This window comes from Scophthalmus maximus, chromosome 10 (genome assembly GCF_022379125.1).
Source record: "Scophthalmus maximus strain ysfricsl-2021 chromosome 10, ASM2237912v1, whole genome shotgun sequence".
Classification (NCBI taxonomy): domain Eukaryota; kingdom Metazoa; phylum Chordata; class Actinopteri; order Pleuronectiformes; family Scophthalmidae; genus Scophthalmus; species Scophthalmus maximus.
The window spans coordinates 20,987,946-21,007,419 of record NC_061524.1 but is presented as its reverse complement, the minus strand read 5'-3'; the positions used below and the strand labels follow the sequence as shown (position 1 = coordinate 21,007,419).

At 43.9% G+C, this 19,474-nt stretch overlaps 2 protein-coding genes across 5 annotated transcripts in view; both read right to left on the bottom strand.

Moving 5' to 3' along the window:
- Positions 1–11,759, bottom strand: part of LOC118284646 (SREBF chaperone) — a 33,583-nt gene extending 21,824 nt beyond the window's left edge. Inside the window, exons 1-5 of one of the 3 annotated variants that reach the window (XM_035607527.2) lie at positions 11,362–11,759; positions 6,104–6,304; positions 2,066–2,186; positions 1,672–1,829; positions 853–1,073 (exon numbers count right to left, since the gene is read on the bottom strand). In XM_035607527.2, the coding sequence (XP_035463420.1) occupies positions 853–1,073; positions 1,672–1,829; positions 2,066–2,186; positions 6,104–6,225 (622 nt within the window). In that variant the 5' untranslated portion in view covers positions 6,226–6,304; positions 11,362–11,759. Of the gene's footprint in view, positions 1–852; positions 1,074–1,671; positions 1,830–2,065; positions 2,187–6,103; positions 6,305–8,393; positions 9,647–9,698; positions 11,319–11,361 lie in introns of those variants that run through there. The other 2 variants (XM_035607525.2, XM_035607524.2) reach the window with 2 other exon arrangements.
- Positions 11,760–12,629: 870 nt separating this feature from the next.
- elp6 (elongator acetyltransferase complex subunit 6) lies at positions 12,630–17,031 on the bottom strand. Of its 2 annotated transcripts, none has more exons than XM_035607617.2 (8): positions 16,825–17,031; positions 16,497–16,561; positions 16,292–16,370; positions 16,107–16,177; positions 15,126–15,250; positions 14,629–14,836; positions 13,640–13,801; positions 12,630–12,995 (listed from the first exon to the last, which is right to left on the bottom strand). In XM_035607617.2, the coding sequence occupies exons 2-8, from the start codon at positions 16,548–16,550 to the stop codon at positions 12,870–12,872; spliced, it is 825 nt and encodes a 274-aa protein (XP_035463510.1). In that variant the 5' UTR covers positions 16,551–16,561; positions 16,825–17,031; the 3' UTR covers positions 12,630–12,869. The 2 variants fall into 2 exon arrangements, with proteins under 2 accessions (XP_035463510.1, XP_035463509.1); XM_035607616.2 differs by lacking the exon at positions 16,825–17,031 and adding an exon at positions 16,654–16,808.
- Between the last annotated feature and the right edge of the window lie 2,443 nt (positions 17,032–19,474).

Below are 19,474 nucleotides of genomic sequence, written 5' to 3'. Positions count from 1 at the left end.
TGAGGTTTACTTTACAGGTTTCCCATGGCAGTGCGACTGGCCTTACATCCCAGTGTCAGTCCCACTGCATCTGGCAGCCAAGCTGTCCCCGACCCCGGCTCCATAATAAATCTTCCACCTCTAAATCACCTTAACTGTGCGTCTGGGGTAATCTGGTTTACTGTGTCAGTGGGTAAAGTTTCGGGGGGGAATTCAATAAGTTCCCATGGAATGAAACTGATTGTTCTCCGTCAACATAGAAGCCTCTTAGTTGGCCGATGCCACTAATCTCCCTCTTGTTGAATGATGGCAAGACTCCTTCCAACGAGGCAGCCAAGAGCACAGAGGCCTAAACCAACTCTACCAGCCATCGTCTTAATGGAGACGCCATTATAATGAATGGAAACATTCAGGAGACTGTGACAGAGACTTTCTGCCTCTATCAGAGGATAAAGTGTCGCTGGATTCGGTCGGTTATCTCACGGCACCAGGCGGGAACAAACTCATTAAAGCCTCCGTCAACTGAAACATTCTATTACAAGTAAATGTGGAAAACATTGAGCTCGCAATGTTGTGGGTAAGTCTTGAAAACCAACCATTGGATGTGGTTTATCAGCAGCATCTCAGGAGTTCAAGAGGTTCTGATATATTGTCCATAATATTCCACTGTAGGAGAGCATTTCGTGGCCTTTAGGCACAAGTCTGCCATAGACACTGCACAAATAGCTAAAATATAAGTAAATATTGTCTAAATGAATAATTTTAAAATCCAACTGTTAACATGTTACACTCTGTCAATATTTGATACTGAAATATTGACAATTCCGATGTAAAAAAGGTCAAAATGCTTCGTCTTGTCCTCCCCGTCCTCACCTCGCAGTGTGGCCGAGGTGTGCAGGCCTTTGGGTTCGTGCTTCTGGATGGTCTTGAGGAGGTCGGGGTCCGAGTCGAACAGCTCCCGCTGGTTCTGCCAGTAGTTGCCGGGGGAAACGAGAAGGCAGCCGTGCTCTGGAAGCACCGACTGCATCCGCCGTAACCCTGGAAACAGGTCTGTCACCTGGAGACACAGCGTCTCTAGACTACGAACCCCGGAGCTGACGGAGCAGAGGGGAGAGTTATCTCACAGACAGAAAGTAATTACATTTATCTATTAATCATATATCAATTACTAACCACTACACGTAATAAATCAAGAAGGAAATTAATCCACAACTGATTTGATCGGTGATCATTTCTCTGTTTCCATCTTCTCAAATGTGCAGCTTTTGGTTGGTGGCACCAAAAGTCATCACCTTTAGCTTTGACAAATTCTATTTTTGAAGCATGTTTACTCACCATTATTCAATATTTCAAGGACTAAAACATTTAGCCAACACATAATCAGAAGATCAAAGATGTAAAGTTTATGAAGAACAGTAAAGTATATTTCTGTACGATGAAAGTTTACTCTTCTACTTCACAAAATTGAAGATGAGAAGACCTTTAGACTGCGTTGACGTTAATATACCAGTTATAATATCACAAAAATAACAAATAAAAGACACTGAAAGGTGCCACTTTGCTGACACAACTTATTTGCCTTTTATTAAATACGTAAGTATTTTTTTATGCAGGAGAAATGTTCTCTTTGAGGTGTTGTAAGACTCAGTACGTCCTTTGCTGGTTATTTTCAAGTGTCGCTGCGTGTTTTACCTGTCAGAGTGGACATGGTTTCGAATCTCCTCCAGCAAGGTGAAAACTCGGCCCAGTGGCGACCGGAACATGTCCACCGGCACCAGGCTGCTGTCCCATGGAGACACCGCTGCCTTCACCAACACCTGCTGGATGTAGGCGACCGGAGGCCCCCGGTACTACAGCACACACACACACACACGTTTTGATAAGCAACTTACACCAGAACCACAAGCAGTGATGGTTTCAAAGGCACTCGATTGGATTCAGGTTTGAGATTAAAAGTTGTTTTAGGATAAGGATTCAGATAAGTTCATGAATGAATAAACCTAAAGTTATGAGGACAAAAAAGATGGTTTGACACTTAAAAATACTGGGTTGCAAACAGAAATGTGTGTGTTTTCTCTTCTCGTACCCAGTCGGGCCGTTCCCCGAGGTCTCCCAGAGGCTCATGGGAAGGGACGCTGTAGTCTCGTACCCCTGTGGTGAACTCCACGGGACCCGTCCCAGGCAGGGGAAGCCTCAATAACGGATAGCTGAGAGAGGGAGGGAGGAAGGGTGGGAGGGAGGGGGACAGAGAGAGAGAGAGAGAGAGAGGGAGGAGGGGTGTGAGAACGACTGAACCTGTCAAACTGCACTGAATTCAGTTCAACCAGTATTTAAGCAAATACATCAGACAATGTTCAGACAACAATTCACATCGGTGCAGCGTTATACTATCAAGTGTTACTAATTACTATTTTTACAATAAATAAACATATTATAATTGATTGATTGACGCGTTTCTTATTAAATAAACTCAGTATTAACTTTCATTTCTGCAGCAGTTAGGGCAGACTGCAAATAGCTAATTTAAAAGGTGTGTGTGTGTGTGTGTGTGTGTGTGTGTGTGTGTGTTCACTGTGCAGCACTGAAAACATGAAACCAGAGCCTCCAGCTCCCTTGAAAAACCCACTCCCTTTTTCTTAAATGGGTGGGTCCTTAGGAAACAAGTCAACTATTCACTCTTTGAATGTGTGTGTGTGTGTGTGCGCGCGCCTCTAATATCACAACTGCAGGAGAGAAAACATTGAGCTGTCAAGCGTTTTCAGCCTCACACGTCACACTGACATTTGAGTGTGATGTCGGTGGAGTGGGAACAGAGCACCTGAAGACGAGCTGGCCGTCACAAGCGGAGACCAGTTCACTGTCTGAATCCAGGTCCGTGTTCACACATTGCACCCTTTCATTCATTTGAATAGAGTCAGTCTGCCAGCGCCGGGTGTTCCGCACGCTCACCCACTTGGAACAGGCTCAGATTTTTGCAGCAAAACCATGTGACATCGTTTGGCAAGGTGCCGCCGTGTTGGCCAATCAAATGATTGTAACTCGTGAATCAATACTATGGAAATACTTTGTAATAATCTGTCAAACCCATAGTTTTTGACGGATTCTGAAGACAAAGCCGTGTAAGATGGGATGACACCGTCTTCACTTATAAACCAGACAATTTCAACACACACACACACACTTCCTGTTCCTTCTCTCTCCCTTTCCACAAGTTTCAGTATTGTTAAACGAGTTGACGCCACATTGTCCAATCCACCGCTGACACGTTCAGTTTGACCACTGACAGGCAGCGTCTCCCCAAGCAGTCGCTGGTTGGAAACATTAACAGGATGAATGAGAACCAGAAGACAATGAGTGGACAGTATAAGACCGTCCAGGACAGTATGCTATATTACAACAAACACAAAATATGGATGAATGATGAGATTATTACAGGTTTCCTACACATTTTCCATTTCAAATTCCAAGACCTTCCCGCTAGATTTTTCAGACCATATTTGACATCTGAATGCTAATAGCTAGATGTTTATTAATAAGTCAATATTATTATGTCAATAAATCTTCTTGAAATCCGACTGCTAAGACGTTACATTCTGACTGTGTCGCTACTATGTTGCACTTCATTCCCAGAATGTCAAGGTTTCTCCAGAAGGTTGATCATGATGTGCCCGTGCGAATTGATATGGTTAATATAGTCATACTGATATGAAAAAGATTCAAATTTATTTTATCATCAATGGGGGAAGTGGTACAAAGTAACTACCTGTCACCAGGATCATCTAACTAACGCCCGGTTGACAGGAACTACTTATCCTTACGCCCACGTTCATCACTTCTTAGTGATACTTCTTAGTGATGAACCTCGACACAGCCATGATTCACTAGACTAGAGAGATTCTGTTTAGACTTAAGTCTGGAAAGGCAAAGATTTTTCCATAGTCATCCAGACCCTCATACTTATCCACACTTTAAGTGCGTAGGAACCCTGTACGCATCATTTCCCCGACATGTAAATTATTGTTTTGTTTTTTTTCACCATTTTTGATTGGTTTTAATGAAACAAAGATGATATACAGAATATTTGGCATTAAGATCTTAATATTAACACTTACAAAACTTTCAAGGCACATAAGGATACATTAAACAAGAGTGTCCAAAAATAACAAAATAAATAATATGCTCAATTAATAGATGATAAAATAATATAATAACAACATTAATAATAATGACAAATATATTTCCCTGAGCGCATATGAGGTCATATATTTTCAAAGAATCATAAGCTCTGATGAGCGATTTGGTTTCCTTTTCATGAGCTTTAAGGAACTCCACAAGGTCCATTTTAAAAAGAGAGAAAAAATGGCGTTTCATTTTCCTCCATTTGGATTTGTGGATTAAAAAAATGTTTCCAGTAGAATGCTCAATATAGAGTCACTCTCAATGTCCGTTATGTTGACTCCGAAGACAATGTTCTCTCTTGTGAGAGCCCTCATAAATTGTAGCATCTACAGATAAGCTGCATGTGAGGCGTTTAGGGGACATCTGGTAATTGTAACTCCACACAAAAGCCTGGTGGAGTTACACTCTGACTCTCTAAACTGCATGAGACTCACACGCCCCCCACCCCCCCAATTCACAAACACATTCTGTTCTCCACTTTCCTCGTTTGTTATCACAGAAGCCTCCAGCTGAGGAACTGTTGAGCTCCAGAGGTGGAGTTATGAGGTCGAAGAAAAGATTGAGATCAAATCCTTGTTATTACAGGACTGCTGAGTCATTGGTATTGATCGGTAGCATTATCGACCTCCACGTAGACATTGTGTGATCATCTTGTGTGCGTATATATGTTGCTTATCTCTCTTTTAGAATATGTGTCAGTTGACTCAGAGGAACTTCTCTCCACCGCCTCCCCCCTCTCTCCAAGGTCACTGTACCTCCACAAAGGCTCTTTTGTGCAGAGCCAGCCCCCCTCCTGACAAGCAGATGGAGGGACAGGCCTCCCATTCTCGCAGGGACATTTTCTCACAGCCCTCCACTCTGGTCTCCAGCCTTTAACATCCCCGTCGTCCTCAAGCTCTTTTCTTTCACTTCGCCCGGGGTGGCGGTCGGTCGGTCAGTCCATTTGTTCGGCACCCCTGCTGTAAGGTGCTGGACAGACAGCACGCAGCAGGTGCACGTGTGTGTTTCACATTGTTTTACAAAGCCTGTACTCATGAAGCCGGGCCAACTCTCTGACCTGTGCCGTTTCTTTCAACCAGCGGTTTAGCAAGAGTGGATGTGCGCATATGTTAAGTGAGTGTCAGCAGTGGGGCTGCTCTGTGTGTGTGCGTGTGCGTGTGTGTGTGTAGATGGTCAGTTTGAAAGAGTTGAGCTTGTCTACACATCTTTTTAGTTTCGAATACTGTCTGGCTTGTAAAGTGGCTCTAAACCTGTAGTAAGTGTGATGTGTCGTCTTGGTGCTTTAACGATGTGCAATGTATTCTCGAGTTCGCTCCCAATTCGCAAAAAAAAAATAATCCAAAACCGGCCTTGATGGTGCGAGCATTCAGTGTGTCATGAAGACGCCATAGTGGTGCGTTTACACCAAAAGGTGAAGCAAATTTTGCATTGTGTTACTCGCGCGAGTTTGGCTGCTGGATCCTTTGTGTTTACTTGCCCGGGTAAACGCCACCCACTAATATTCAGCCGTTCCCTTTTGGACACCAACCTCGGTGACTTCAGGAGAATCTCAACGCTTATTGGTTTTCGCGACACAACACCACGCAAATATTTCGCTCAAGCTCAAATATACCAAGTCGATCGAGTGAAGCTAATCTAATTTCGCAAATTTCGTCTTTGTATGTGATGTCATTGCATTTGGTGTGAACATACCATGAGAATGTATGCAGTTTGTGGTAGTATAGGCAATCATGGTCACCAAAAGTTAAGCTGGTGTAGCCACCTAAAGTTAAGTTAAAAACATGTGAACAAAGCGACAGGAAGCAAAATACTGGCACCACCCACCTGTGTGTGTTTTTAATAAACGCTACATCCTGAAAAATACATTCAACGTACAGGGGTCAAGAATCTAAACTTGATTGAGCACAGGAGCATTAACACACGAACCCCCAGACAGGACACCTACCAGCAGGTGAGGATGCTGGCAGACGTGAAGAGGATGATGGGTACTGGGTAGGAGGCACACAGCAGCCCGTGGCGGTAGAAGGCCGCCGAGATCTTCTCTCTCAGCTGCTCGCGCAGCGTCATCGTGGTGGGCGGGGTCAACTGCCGGCCATTGGGAAGCACTGGGTGGCGGAGGACGGTGCGCCGCGGGGCATCCAGGGACCTGCGGGAGCGAGTGAGATCCATCAGACTTCACATATAAAAGACAGTTATAATAATAATTCTCCCTTTTTCCATGGAACCACTTTTGTCTAAAATTTAACAATTGAATTTATCAAGTGGATACAATAAACATTTGCAGATTTTCTATCAGTTTACTGAAACCTTAAGTCTTTTTAATTTTTTGTCACTTTTTAAGACAAATATTGTGAAGGGCATTTATCATTACTTTAAGACAAAGGAATCAATCTATCAACAACATAACATCTTTTATCAACAGTATTTAGAGCTGTGAGCAGTTTCTTTCTGCTGAGAGCCTACGGAAAGCAGAGGGTTAATAAAGACATACAGTATGGTAGCCTAGAAGAAGTTTTTTATAAATATCACTTTGCATCCCAAGAGGGCATATGCTGTGTGTGGCACATCTCCACGGACAAAAGCAACAACACTGCGCAGAGGCCGGGACACCTAATTGGTTGCATACTAACTCTACACATGCAGCTGACTACAGGCACTGTGTATGTGTTTTTTATTCCAGGCGAGCTCATACAGGGGTCACGTGGTGGACGGCACTCAAACACACGGCTCATTCAGCTGCAACGAAGGTGTGGACACATTACCCCTGCAGAAAAGATGCAACTCCGACTGAGTAGCTCGACGTAAACAGATCTACAAGTCTCAAGATCACACGAGGGGGAGGGGGGAGAACAGTAATGTAGACCAGGGCAGCAGGTACATTTCTACTCTGAGTTTATAATCTGAGAGTTAACAGAGCTCAAAACTGAGACCAAATGGTCATATTTTTGCAACCATTTTTCAAACAGTGCAAGTATTATTTTTTCATTCCGGGGGGTCCGGGAGTGATTAGTCAACTGCGGGGGTCACGTCATCTTGTTGGTGTGTCAAACAGAACCATCGACTCATTTTTACCGCATTTAATTAAAATGTGACATTGGGTTAGCGTCGTACTCCATCACCGGGAGTTGAAAGAGGAGCAGCGGGGACAGACACCAGCAGCCGACCCACACTGCACTGGGTATGGCTGCAGACCTGGAGCATCCCGTCTCATGCTTTCCCGGACATATTTGAAAGTATTTTATTGATAAGCATGATTAGTACGGAGAAAACATAGCGAACTAGATGTGAGTTTTATTTTGAAAAAGGCGTCAGACGGAGTCTTGGCCAGATTTAGGATCCAGACAATTTTGTTTTTGTATAACTCGTTATTCTTAAAAGGTGAGAATTGAGTTAAGCATGAATAAATTACATTTGGTCATAGATTTCCCTTTGTGTGTTTACATTATTGCAATCAGTTGATAACTTAAAAAAAATTATGATTATATAATCTTACACTTTCATGCCATATTTTGCCACACAGCCTTTATTAGCTCACAGAGGACTGGAGTAGATCCTGAAGCATGTGCGATTTAAAAAAAAAACGATTTCGAAACATGAATCGTTATGAACCGAGAATCGATTTTAAATGGAGAATCTTTTTTGAATGAAAAATCGATTCTGAATCGAATCGTGACCCCAAGAAACGGAATCCAATCGAATCGTGAGACACCCAAGGATTCCCACCCCACCAAAAATGTGGATTATTGCAATGCAGGTCGATTTTAAGGTGTGGCCCGTAAATGTTCTGCTCCTGAAACTTTCAGTGAGGGGGCTGATACACCATCACGCATGTGAAACAAGAACTCCAATCACTGTTTTGTTAGCTTTTAATGCTTGACATGAATAAATCCAGTTATAATATGATGGTATCAATATAAAACGAGGAGAAGAACTGTGTGAAATCTTTGCTTTCCGGGAGGTGCACCTCAATCTCCTGTTTGACTTCTCTGTTCAATCTCGGCTCTTATCTCGCTGTTGACTCAGCACGAGTTTAACACTGGCCATCAGTGTTTGGTGTAACAATATCTAATCGTCTGCCCTGGTGAAACTACGGCAGCTGAACAGTATCTCGTTGTGCTGATCCTCTCGACTCAGCTTCTCACATGTGCAGCACACTATCAAAACACAACAACAACACAGGCCGCTAGCACACTGGATCCATCAAACAAGCCTGGCCCGATGCTGAGAGACCATACCTGCTGACGAGGGACCAGGTCACCTCTCTGGCTCGCAGCCGTTTGTGTCCAGGCTCATTTATCTTAAGCGGTGCCTTGAGGTTGACATAGGGACTCCTTCGCGTTTCAGGCAGAGTGTGTGGCTGCTCGGGTCGTCCCCCCGGGAGTAACGGAAACATTCCCTGGGAGGAATTCGCTCTCCGGAGTCTCTTTATCTGCCGTTTTACATACACTATACGGTAAACACAGCGACGTCCCGGCAAGCTTGCACAATGGGCTCTGCGGAGGTCAAAGAGAGCTTTGAAGTTAAGCCTTTCTCCTCTCGGTTTCTTAGAGAAAGCAGAGTCTCCAGGTTCCGCTCCGGCTCAATGTTTTGCCGGGGAAAACTTTCAATGAATGCCTCCATTTCTCAGCCGCCTGTGCAGTTCACTGCATGCTCTGGGGCTACGTGGGTGTAGCAGCGAGGCTTGATTTGGCAAAGGCTCGGCTGCATCTCCGTCAGTGAACTAATCCGGGATTTAGCCGATCGGAAACTCAACGAGCAGGGCTCAGGGCCCATGGCCACCACCACCCCCGGCTTCACTGGTCGCAGACTTCATCCTGAACGTTAAATCATGCAGAGACATTCACGTCTCAAAATCTTCACGAGCTTAAAAGAGGGATTTGAAAACCAAAATCCTACCAGCAGCGCAGGAAAGTATCAAGAGCCGCAGACCGAGTGCTGGTGAACTGTTGTCTCTGGTTCTCTTCTGCTATTTTGGCAGGTGACCAGCGATTGTTTGAAACTCCCATTCTGTCTGACCGGATGGTGTTGGTTGGGACATGCCATTTGCTATGGCAGAGCGAATGAAAAGAACATTTCTGCCTAAAACCCTCGTCAAAATAAATCAAATCAAATCACAAATAAATATTTGTAACAAGAAAACATGGAAAATGTGTCAGTTCACGAGCCCTGTTTATTTGTGCACACGTGCTGGGCAACTAATAATCGAACAAAGGGCAGTCTGTGTGCCTCCCGCACGAGAGGCCGGCACACAGACAGAAACACACGTACAGACACGACGGGCCCAGTGTTTCACATTGCAGGCGGAAATTCAGTTAGAGGGGGATCATTGAGCTTCCCTGCAGCTTAATTGGGTGGCTTGCAGATTAAGGTAGATTTATAAAAAGACACATGTCAACAACATGACTGTGAGCAAAAGGGTTCTCAGAGTTCATGGACGATCTGCATCAAAGCCATTTCACAACTAAAACAACACACTCACACGTTCAATACTCTTCTCTCACGTGTGAGATTTTGGCAAATAACAGGAAATGGCAACTCACCTCTTTTGAACACTTCCTAAAATGCCCAGCTTGAAGGCATCGCCGGGGTTTATAGATTCCAGGGGCATAACTGTCCGGATCATGGAATACATTTACACACCTACAGTATAGCTACACAGGAATCACTGGAAACTACAACAATATATCTGCAAACATTCCCAAGAGCGCTTAGGCTGCATCAGCTCCCCGTAACAGGACTGCACCGACGTCCAGTGCCATAATCGTTGCATAATGTGGAAGCATGCTCCTCTGATCAGTGAGGCCCATTAGTCCTGTTGTAAACGCAGTGACCAGCTCGCCGTGGATGGGCAGATTACTGTGACGCAGCCTATTACAGCCATTTCCCGTCAATCAGTAACCACACTGCAACAAGACTTGATGCGTAACAGGAGGTCCATTTCCTGGCAGGGACTTCCTTTCTACATATATATCAATCATAGCTGCAGGTTATCCAGTACCCGCGGCAACGTTTGCAAAAGGCATCTTCATTTCAGCACACGTACCTGCCTTTATAGTCTAGGTATTGGTGGAATAGCCATCACAGACAGTAAGTACATACAGGGATGGTGACGCAACATCAACTGCCAGCAACAGGCCAGCACAATGACTTCACCGCAGGCACCATGTGATGAGCCAGGGGCCCCTTTCCAATTAATAATGTGTCGTTTTTGAACTAGGGGATCTTGAATATATATTCGATGTATCACGGCCTGTTGCACATGAGATGTATTAAATGACTATATCGCGATTACCGCGAAATATGAAATGTCTTTTAGGCGCAAGACTTGCTTTGTCCCAATAGAAACCATAAATGAATATAATCTCAGATTAAAGAATGTCTTGGGTTGCAGGGACGACAAATAGCATCACACTGGTGTGATTGTGTGCATCAAATGGTTGAATTGTGCATTTGTGAAGTGCTTTAGATGAGATTTATAAAATGCATCACGATACAGATCGTGTATCGCGATATAACAAAAAATATATCGCGATATTAATTATAGGCCATATCGCCCTGCCCCTAGTTTGAACTGTATAAAAGAGTGAGGTATCCAGGTAACAGCAGGTAACCCACACCTTTTTACAAAGTACGCTCTCGACTAAAACTCACACATGTACAAGTATAACAAGTGTCGCTCCTCATCGGCAGACAGCTTGATGCTAGCGCCGAGCTAAAGGCTGCTAACACTGCTAGCATAGCGGCTAGCTAACTTAACGCTAGCTGTCAACCCGTGTCCTCGCTGATGTGCGTTGTCGCAGGAAAGCTTGTCGGGGGGGGGGGGGGCAGCAGAACATAGTTTGTAGATGCAACGATGGCGCAGCGTCACAGACACCCGACAAACTCGTCTGACGCCGTACGAGAGCAGTTGGGAGCTAACGCCAATAACGCTGCCGAACGTCAAAATGAACGCTAAATGTTAGCATGCTAGGCGCGGTGGCGACGTGGAGTTGCACAGGGAAGTTTGGTGATGTCCGGGTATCACATTCGTACCCGGCGCAATGGAAACTAAACCGATGTCCGTGTGTGAAGCCACGACGACGCCTCTGTTGCGAACATTTACGGGACGATTAAAACACCCAGCAGCTCCCATGCTTCCCACCACCTCCTCGCATCGCAGCTAATGCTAGCGGGCTGCCGTAGCCTCGCCGCTCGCACACTTACCTGGATAAACTTCAGAGATGCCCCCCCCCCGACCGTAGTCGTCTTCGCCGAAGACCCGCTGAGGGAACCGACGGACGGCCGCGGCGTTGACTCCCTTTCGCTCCGGGGGGAAAAAGAGCCGGAGGCAAACTCGTGCGACTCGAGCCCGACGGGGACATGTACGGGGCAGCGTTTCAAAATCTCCAAGTTGTCAAGTCCCGCAGCAGCCAGCGACCTCTCCACTCTCACCTCCGACCCGGCGGCGAGCGAGAGCGGGCACACAGCGACCTCTAGCGTCGCCGGGAGGAACAGCAGGCAGGCAGAGAGGAACTACAGATGAGAGAGGGAGTCCAAGCTTGTCTTGATAAAGATCAACCCAGTGCAATTCTAGTACGAGTATACTAATACTATCTATTACTAGTATTTTTATTTAAATAAAAATACTTATGTTTTCATCTCTCTATTTGTGTATTAGCAGGATTACACAAAAACCGCTGATTTGCACCAAACTAGGAGTAAGGTAAACAACTTGCACCTTGAAATTATTTCACACCGTTTCATACGATTTTTTTGCGGTGTGAACATCTTGCAGTGTTACATTTTGTTCTGAGGTACAATCACCAGTCAGTCCATTGTCCATTGTATTTTCCATAACCATGAACAGGAGGCACATGGATCACCCTGTCACGTCGTGACCCAGTTTTTAACTCATTAATATGCAAATGCCTGCAGATCATGGACCCCAGATTTTTACTGTGTAAAACAATCTGTTTGGTACAAATTTGTCTGAATATACTACATATTCAGTATTAAATAATTAAAGGGTTAGTAAGTGATTTTAATCCAATACATGTTTTGTAAAAATCTGGGGTTTTCGGCTCAGCCCTGGCTCTGTAATTCAAAAACAAAAAAATGGTCACTGTGCAGTTTGTAAACATCACTCGCCGACACCTTAGGAGACGTGCTAGAGTACAGTGCCACGGGCTCAGCCAGAGCTTTAAATCATCAACAACAACAAAAGAGAAACAAGCTTTCTCCTAAATGGCTTATTGTCCCTCTAAGTAATTAATATGCAAATGTATGTAGTAAGGTTCTCCAAAATGTAATCAGATTGGAAAAGTCCTGAAGAGGAACGCGTGGTGTAAGCACGAAGCTCCGTCTATGTATTGTTCCTATTGTGTTCACAATTTAGCAGGACAACAGATGGCCCACATACGATGTACCATGACAACAGGACAATACAATGTAAACGTCTATAATCAGAGTTTGCTGTTACACACAAAAACTGATTAACCTAAGCAACTGAATAGTCTTTTATTTGACTGACAGAAATGAAAACCACCAGAGTGGGCAGAGATTCAGAGGTCTGGTTCTGGACCCAGACCGAGTCACTGACTGTGTGAAGCTCGACTGTGGCTGGTAAATGTGTCTTGGCTCGCCGGCCATTTGTTTTGTCTGGTCGAGTCAAAACGTGAAGTTTGTGCCAGTTGTCACGTGTGAACAAAGGCACACGAGGATGTGTTGAGCGTCTAGAGAACAGCACTGGACGTCCCTCGAGCGAAGAAGGAAGCTCCTTTATCATGGACCTTGTACTGAAAGAGTTTCTTCTGCGCGTTCTGCCCATCACCTTGTCTCCTCCTCCAACAGACCTCCACCTGAAAACAAAGGTATACATTAGGTACTGAACAAGTTTGTCAGAGCTTTTGTACACCTTGTGTCATGTGTACTGTGTTACTGTTTGAAAAGTTTGTTGACATCAATACTACTGTAATTTCACTTAGATATTAATACTTCTGTTGCCCTCTGTAGGTATTGATAAAAGGTGTTTCCCGACCTATCAGGCTTACATCTTCAGTGTTGGTGAGTTGACACTGAAATGCATATTTTTCCCTCATCTTGATGTCAAATTCTACAACTACAGCTGAAACCATTAGCCGAATAATTGATTATTTGTCAGCCAGAAAATTTGGCAGCAACATTTTTTAATGAGTGAATAGTAATTTCGGTGGGGTTTTTTTTAAAGCAAAATTGCCAAAAAAGGTTTCCAGCTTCTCACGTGAATATTTGCAGTTTTTTGTTTTTGAAGCCTTCTATGATGGTAAACTGAATACATTTGGGGTGTGAACTGTTAACTGACAAGAGCAGCACTTACATAGGTCCAAATCAGCTTTGGGAAATTGTAGTGTATGATAAAATAATTATCATATTAATCAAAATAAAAAATAAAAATCTAAAGTGTATAGACTATGCAAGCATACCTGTGATTTTTATGATTAAAAAAAATTGGCGGCTCACATACCTGCCCGTGGATGTCCCTGCAGTAGCCTGTTGGGAGACCCTGTACATTAAGAGCGAGGCTACACTGGTGCGTCAGGCCCTTCAGGAGCCGCTCTGAGCCTTCGTCATCGCCATCTTCCTCCTCTTCTTCCCCATCACAGCGCACCAGCATCACCATGTTGCCCTGCAATCACAGTTCAAATTCATAGTGATGGGGTGAATCATTTTTAAGCGAGTTGTCAAAGTGAAGTAAATTGCGTCCAGTTATAAATATCTCTTACACAGAAACAACTTTTGTCTACCGACATTTTTAAGAAAACATACTCTGCTCACATTCAAGTTCATATTGTTAATTTGTGTTATTACTCTTTAAGGTTTACATGATGTAATGATCAGGAAACCCATCACTTTCCGCTAGCTCCTCTTTCAGCCTCTGTCTGAAACACTCCTGTCTCTTTAAGGCCCCTCCCTCCCAATGAAGCCCAGTCTGCTCTGATTGGCCAGCTGGCTCCCCTCTGTTGTGATCGGTCAACCAATTCCGGCGCATGTAGGAAGTGTCGTCCTACGCTCTCGCTTTAACTGGCTTTGTTTTGGGGGTGCGTCAGACTGGCCACTAGTTGAGCTTCATGCACTTCCGTAACATCCTGTAACATCCATGTCACAATGTTACGGAAAAGTATCATCCTGACATCTGACGACAACTATTTAGGACCTTCAGGAGCAAAGTTTCTGGCGGGGAGAGGGGCTCCCTTTACCACAGACTTTCAGCTTTTTAACTTTGCAGATCTTTTACATCTGCAAAAAACGACTAAACACACTAGAGGAAAGAAAAAAAGAAAAAAAAACTGAAAAAGCATAATATGTCTCCTTTAAGACAACAAACCGTCCCACTGATTTTTTTCAAACATGACTTCTCTTTTTAGCTGTGTAACTACACCTGAAGTGGGCTGTGGCCAATAGTTGAAAATAAAAAAAAAAAAGTGTCGATGCTTCGACAGGAAGAATTCTAACCTGTAGCTGGGAGCAGACTGTGGCTCGGCAGTAGTGGCTGAAGTCCAACACGGCCCCAGCGCTCACCCCCAGACTCAGCAGCACGCTGAGGTCATCCACCAGCAACACCGGGGGTCCCCACTCCTCTGCCCCTTCCTCCACACCGACAGAGCTTCTTACACTAGACTGGACAAACTCGTACAAGCTCCGCAGGCCGACTGCAGGATCCCTGAAGATACGGACACGAGGGAGACGGAGCTGATGAGAAACTGGCAGGGTTCTTACACAGTGTAGAAAATGCTACGGAAAACTTAACAACAGTGTACAAATATATTATTGTTGGATTGAAAATACACTATGCATTATTGACAGATAAAGTGTAGTTATGACAAACTGACAGCATGATGATAAAGATATATACATGTACAACTAAAACAAAGGGGTTAATGAATCCATGTGACAAAAATAAATCATCGTATCATTTCTAAAAAACTGATTTATTTTTGAATGTATTTTACCTGAGGAAGTCCATGTCTTGGCTTCCTGCGTGGGTTTCTTGAGGAATCAAAACCGACAATGACTCGTTCAGTCCCTCAAGAAATACCAGCTGACCTTTCTCCTTCGCTTGTGCTAGACTTACACCCTGAGAACACACACACACACACACATATTTTAATGTAATACATACAATTTAAGTGATTCAAAACAACAGAATGTCATGTCACATCTTGAATTGACAATAATGCCAAGTAGCCAACATTAGAAGCAAGAACCCAAGAATGAAAAACCATCTGATGTCGCTGTGACCCATAAAATGCCAAAAAATGACCACGCAATACAAAAACAAACGGGGCACAGGTAACTCTGCTCATCGACCTCCACTGGGATGCCCCGTGGCCAGCGAAATCAAATTCATGTCACCGATGTTTGCCCACACAGCGACTTCTGGGTCTGCACCCGTCTACTCGAATGTAATCATATGTGTTCACGCTCATTCTCGGCCGTCGTGTTCCTCCGAGTAAAAGTCGTCTGTCATCTCGCACACAGGGAGCGATCACAGCGCGGGCCGTTCTCGTTTTCTGGTTCCCTGACGGTGGAACAAAACGCTGTCAGCGCATCAAGAACCTCAAGAAGACTCATCTCTTCTGAGAGCACGTAGCACCTAGCTGTGCACTTCTTATCCGGATCGCCTGCACTTTGTGCCGTAGCAAGAGGTAGAAAAAAAATACTATTAAAAAAAGACTATAAATAGCTTAATACGTTATATTCAAAGAGTGCAAGTATTGCCTTGTGAAAGAAGGCTAGAATGTGCAGTGGCTTGGATTGAATAAGAAGAAAGTATGACCGATACGTGATGATTGTGCAGGGACAAAATCAGTACAAATATGTGCATATAAATATACGTATGTATAGCACAGGTGGTGGATATAGCTAGATATACAGTATGTAGTAAAAAAAACAGTCAGTAAGTTGGGACAGGGGTGCAAGAGGAGACTCACCAGTCTCTGACTGACTGCACTGTAGTGGCTGAAGGACTGCACCAGGCCCAGGAAACACACTTTGCATCGTGCTGAGAAACAACAACAACAACAACAACAACAACATCATCATCATGAGCCACTGACCGGAAGCAAATGGACGCGTTTCCCCAACACAAGTACAAGTACGGGTGTTCACAACTCACCTCGCAGGTAAAAGGACAGGAAGTGGTGGATGAGGAAAGAGGCATCACTCTGTCGGTCTGACACCAAGATGAAATCTCCCTGTACGTTCAGACGAAGACATGAGTAGAAGGATAAGCATGTGTTACCACGGCGAGCTACACGGCTGCTGAGGCTTTCTGGTCTTTTTTTAAAAAAAAACTTTAAAAAAAAAGGTCAAATCGTTACCTGAGTGAAGCTGTCGGGGCCGGTGCTCAGGATGCTGTTGAGCTCTGTGTACATGGCTAACCTAGCTGTCAACGACACAAGCTAACACGTTAGCATGTGAACTAACATGCCGCTGAAGAGTATGAGTTGTTGTTGTTGTTGTTGTTGTTGAGGTTACTCTGAAAGTTTGTATTGTAAGTCCACGTGTGTAGCCGTCACGTAAGATATTCGACTTCAACCAGTAGCCCGCTGGCTTTATTTTATTTTTCTCTAGCTAGCTGTTGTGCTCAATTGAGGTGGCACGCTACAAACGAAGGGTGAAGATCAAGCAAGAGGTCTCACTCTGCACCTGATTTCTGGTGGCGCAAAAAGGAGCATTCAGATCACGGGAATGACATCAACAACGGTTTACTGCCACGCACACTCCAGAGGTATTCGTATGAATTAATTATTATATCGAGTTTCACGACAAATCTATACGTTTTGGGGTTTTTTTGGCGCTTAAAAAAAACAAGAAACTCTCCCAACTCTGGTCTGTGACAAGACGGTATCCATGGCGACGGATAAAACGACATCAGAATTAGACGATCTTCGCTAACGCGTGGTGACTTCTTCGCTGTTTTTTTCAGGTGTTGTCGAGTTGCAGACAGCGCCCCCGCTGGTAGTACTGTGTAAATGCGTGACTGTAGTAACAGTGGAGTACAGCAGTTGTACTGTCTGCAGTTGTTGCAGAATTATTAGTCTTATCCCTGAAAATGACCTGTTAAATATGAGTCGTGTTATTTCTACAATCATCTACATTATGAGAACTCTGAGATACTCTCTCCTAAGAGATTAAAAAAAAAAAAACGTATTTTGCAAGATGAGATCGTTTACAGTATCACGTTCCTTTTCCTTTGCAAAGATATTGGTTGATTATCAAATATGCCGAGGTAATCATGCAGGAAATCTCATTTTATGTCAGGTGATATGTTCCCTGACTTGAATCCCTCTTTTGGCTCAGCATGCTCCAAAACTGCCCTAGAAAATAATAAAATAATAATAATTACATTACAAAAAGATACCAGTATCCTTTATCAGCATGTCAGTAAAATCTGCAGAATTCGAATTAATGACTCATGCATCATTTTGAAGCACAATTGTATCCAATAAGAATATTTATATACATTATATTTCACTGTTGTTCAATTATGCCTGGAGTTCAACATTTAAAAAAATTGCCAAAGGAATATTTAAGAGGATAGGTTGGAACCAACAACCCTGGTTATAAATCTTCACGACTCTTCTTTCTGTACATTAATATGATAATATAGTCAGCATTAAGTCATGATTTATCTCAAGATTTATGAAGACATGTACTTCATGAACTTACACCAGAGGTTTCTCTCTTGAAGCTTTCATGTGGAATTTCTGTTTTCTGTACAGAGACACAAATGTTGGTAATAAATATTGTCGGGTAGAAAACATATTAATTGTGTTTCAAGTGTATAATAGTAAGAATATTTTTATGCAGGACTCTCTGTGGTTAGTCGAAAGGAGAAAGAGTGATATCAATGAGTCATCTGCCGAGTTCACATGTTGTCATGTCAATATTTTATCACAGAAATCCTGCATTCCAATTCATCTGAATTGTGTAATCAAAATGTTCCTTGTTACAGTCATCCATCTTACACTCGTGGTTCAGTGAGAACAGCTGAGTAAAATGGGAGATATGAAAGTGGACTCTGATCATTGTTTGCATCAGCAGATGGCACTGTGCCGCTCTCGAACGTGTCAGTATCAAAGACATCTCCACCGTTCCTGTGCTGTGGCAGGTTCAACACTCAAAATCAAGTCCACGTCCAAAAATTCACATTTCACTTTTTACTGGGGATTTTGGTCATGCAATTCGATTTCTTTTTATTTGTCTTTAATATCTATATAGAGACATTATAACTGCATTCATTATTTTTCTGATCACTTGTGGATGTTAACATATTATCCTCCTGTAATTTTTCATGGCAGACGCGTCAGTTGTTACACATCCAGCGGATACACAGCAGCATCAGCCCTCGAGTCTCACTCTCTGTTTGGTCTCCACTGACTCTAACTTTATTTATTCGCCAGCTAGTTTGTCTTTGTTCTGTTTGTCTGAGGCTGCACGGATCTGGAAGGTCGTCAGGTACGAGGTCGGTTTGTCGAAAGGGTTTTCCTCAGCTGCCTTGCGGAAATGACACTGTGAAGCTAAAACAGTGACGTCCTCTTTTAATTGTCGTTATGCAATTCCCCAACTCAATAATCAACGCATATGAATTAATGTTAGTATTTTGGGCTCATGTTGAGAAAATATAAACTAAAATTAATAGGCCATCATCAATTTTAAATATACCACGATGTTTTTCTTGAAACCTGCAACACAACAAACACCATACATTAACTTTTCCAATTGCTGGCATTTATTCATTTTTGGTAAATGTGGAATTTTTGTGCCGGTGGAAGCCACTGGTCCATAGAAGCCAAGCGGGCGTCCGCCTGAGTAACCCTCAACGTTTGTCCCACTGACTGTGATGTCCCGGTCCAAGACGGACATATGCTCCAGTTTCTTGTTTCGACCTGAGACACACATGGTGAACTACGGAAGCGAAAAGCCCCGCAGAAGTTCATGTTCATTTTTGGTTCCCTGAAAACGCGACAAAACACAACGTACATACATTCACAGAAACATTTTCAAGATGACAGCCAGGACGGTGAGATGCAAGAGAAGTGGGGGTTCGTCAGGTGCTGTAGGGGTTCAGAGTCCACCGTCTGGACCCCTGAGGCTCGGCGATCGTGGGGGCGGGCAACGACTGGGTACTGACGGGGCTGCAGATGGAGCAAGGAGGAGAAGGAGGGTACGTATCGTCCTCCCACCGCAGGACTCGGCCCTTGGCTCTGCCGGGGCTGTTGACAGTCTGAGCACGGGGCCCGTTGGGGATCCGCGGGTTGGTTCGGGGCACCCTGCACAGATAGACATCGTAGTG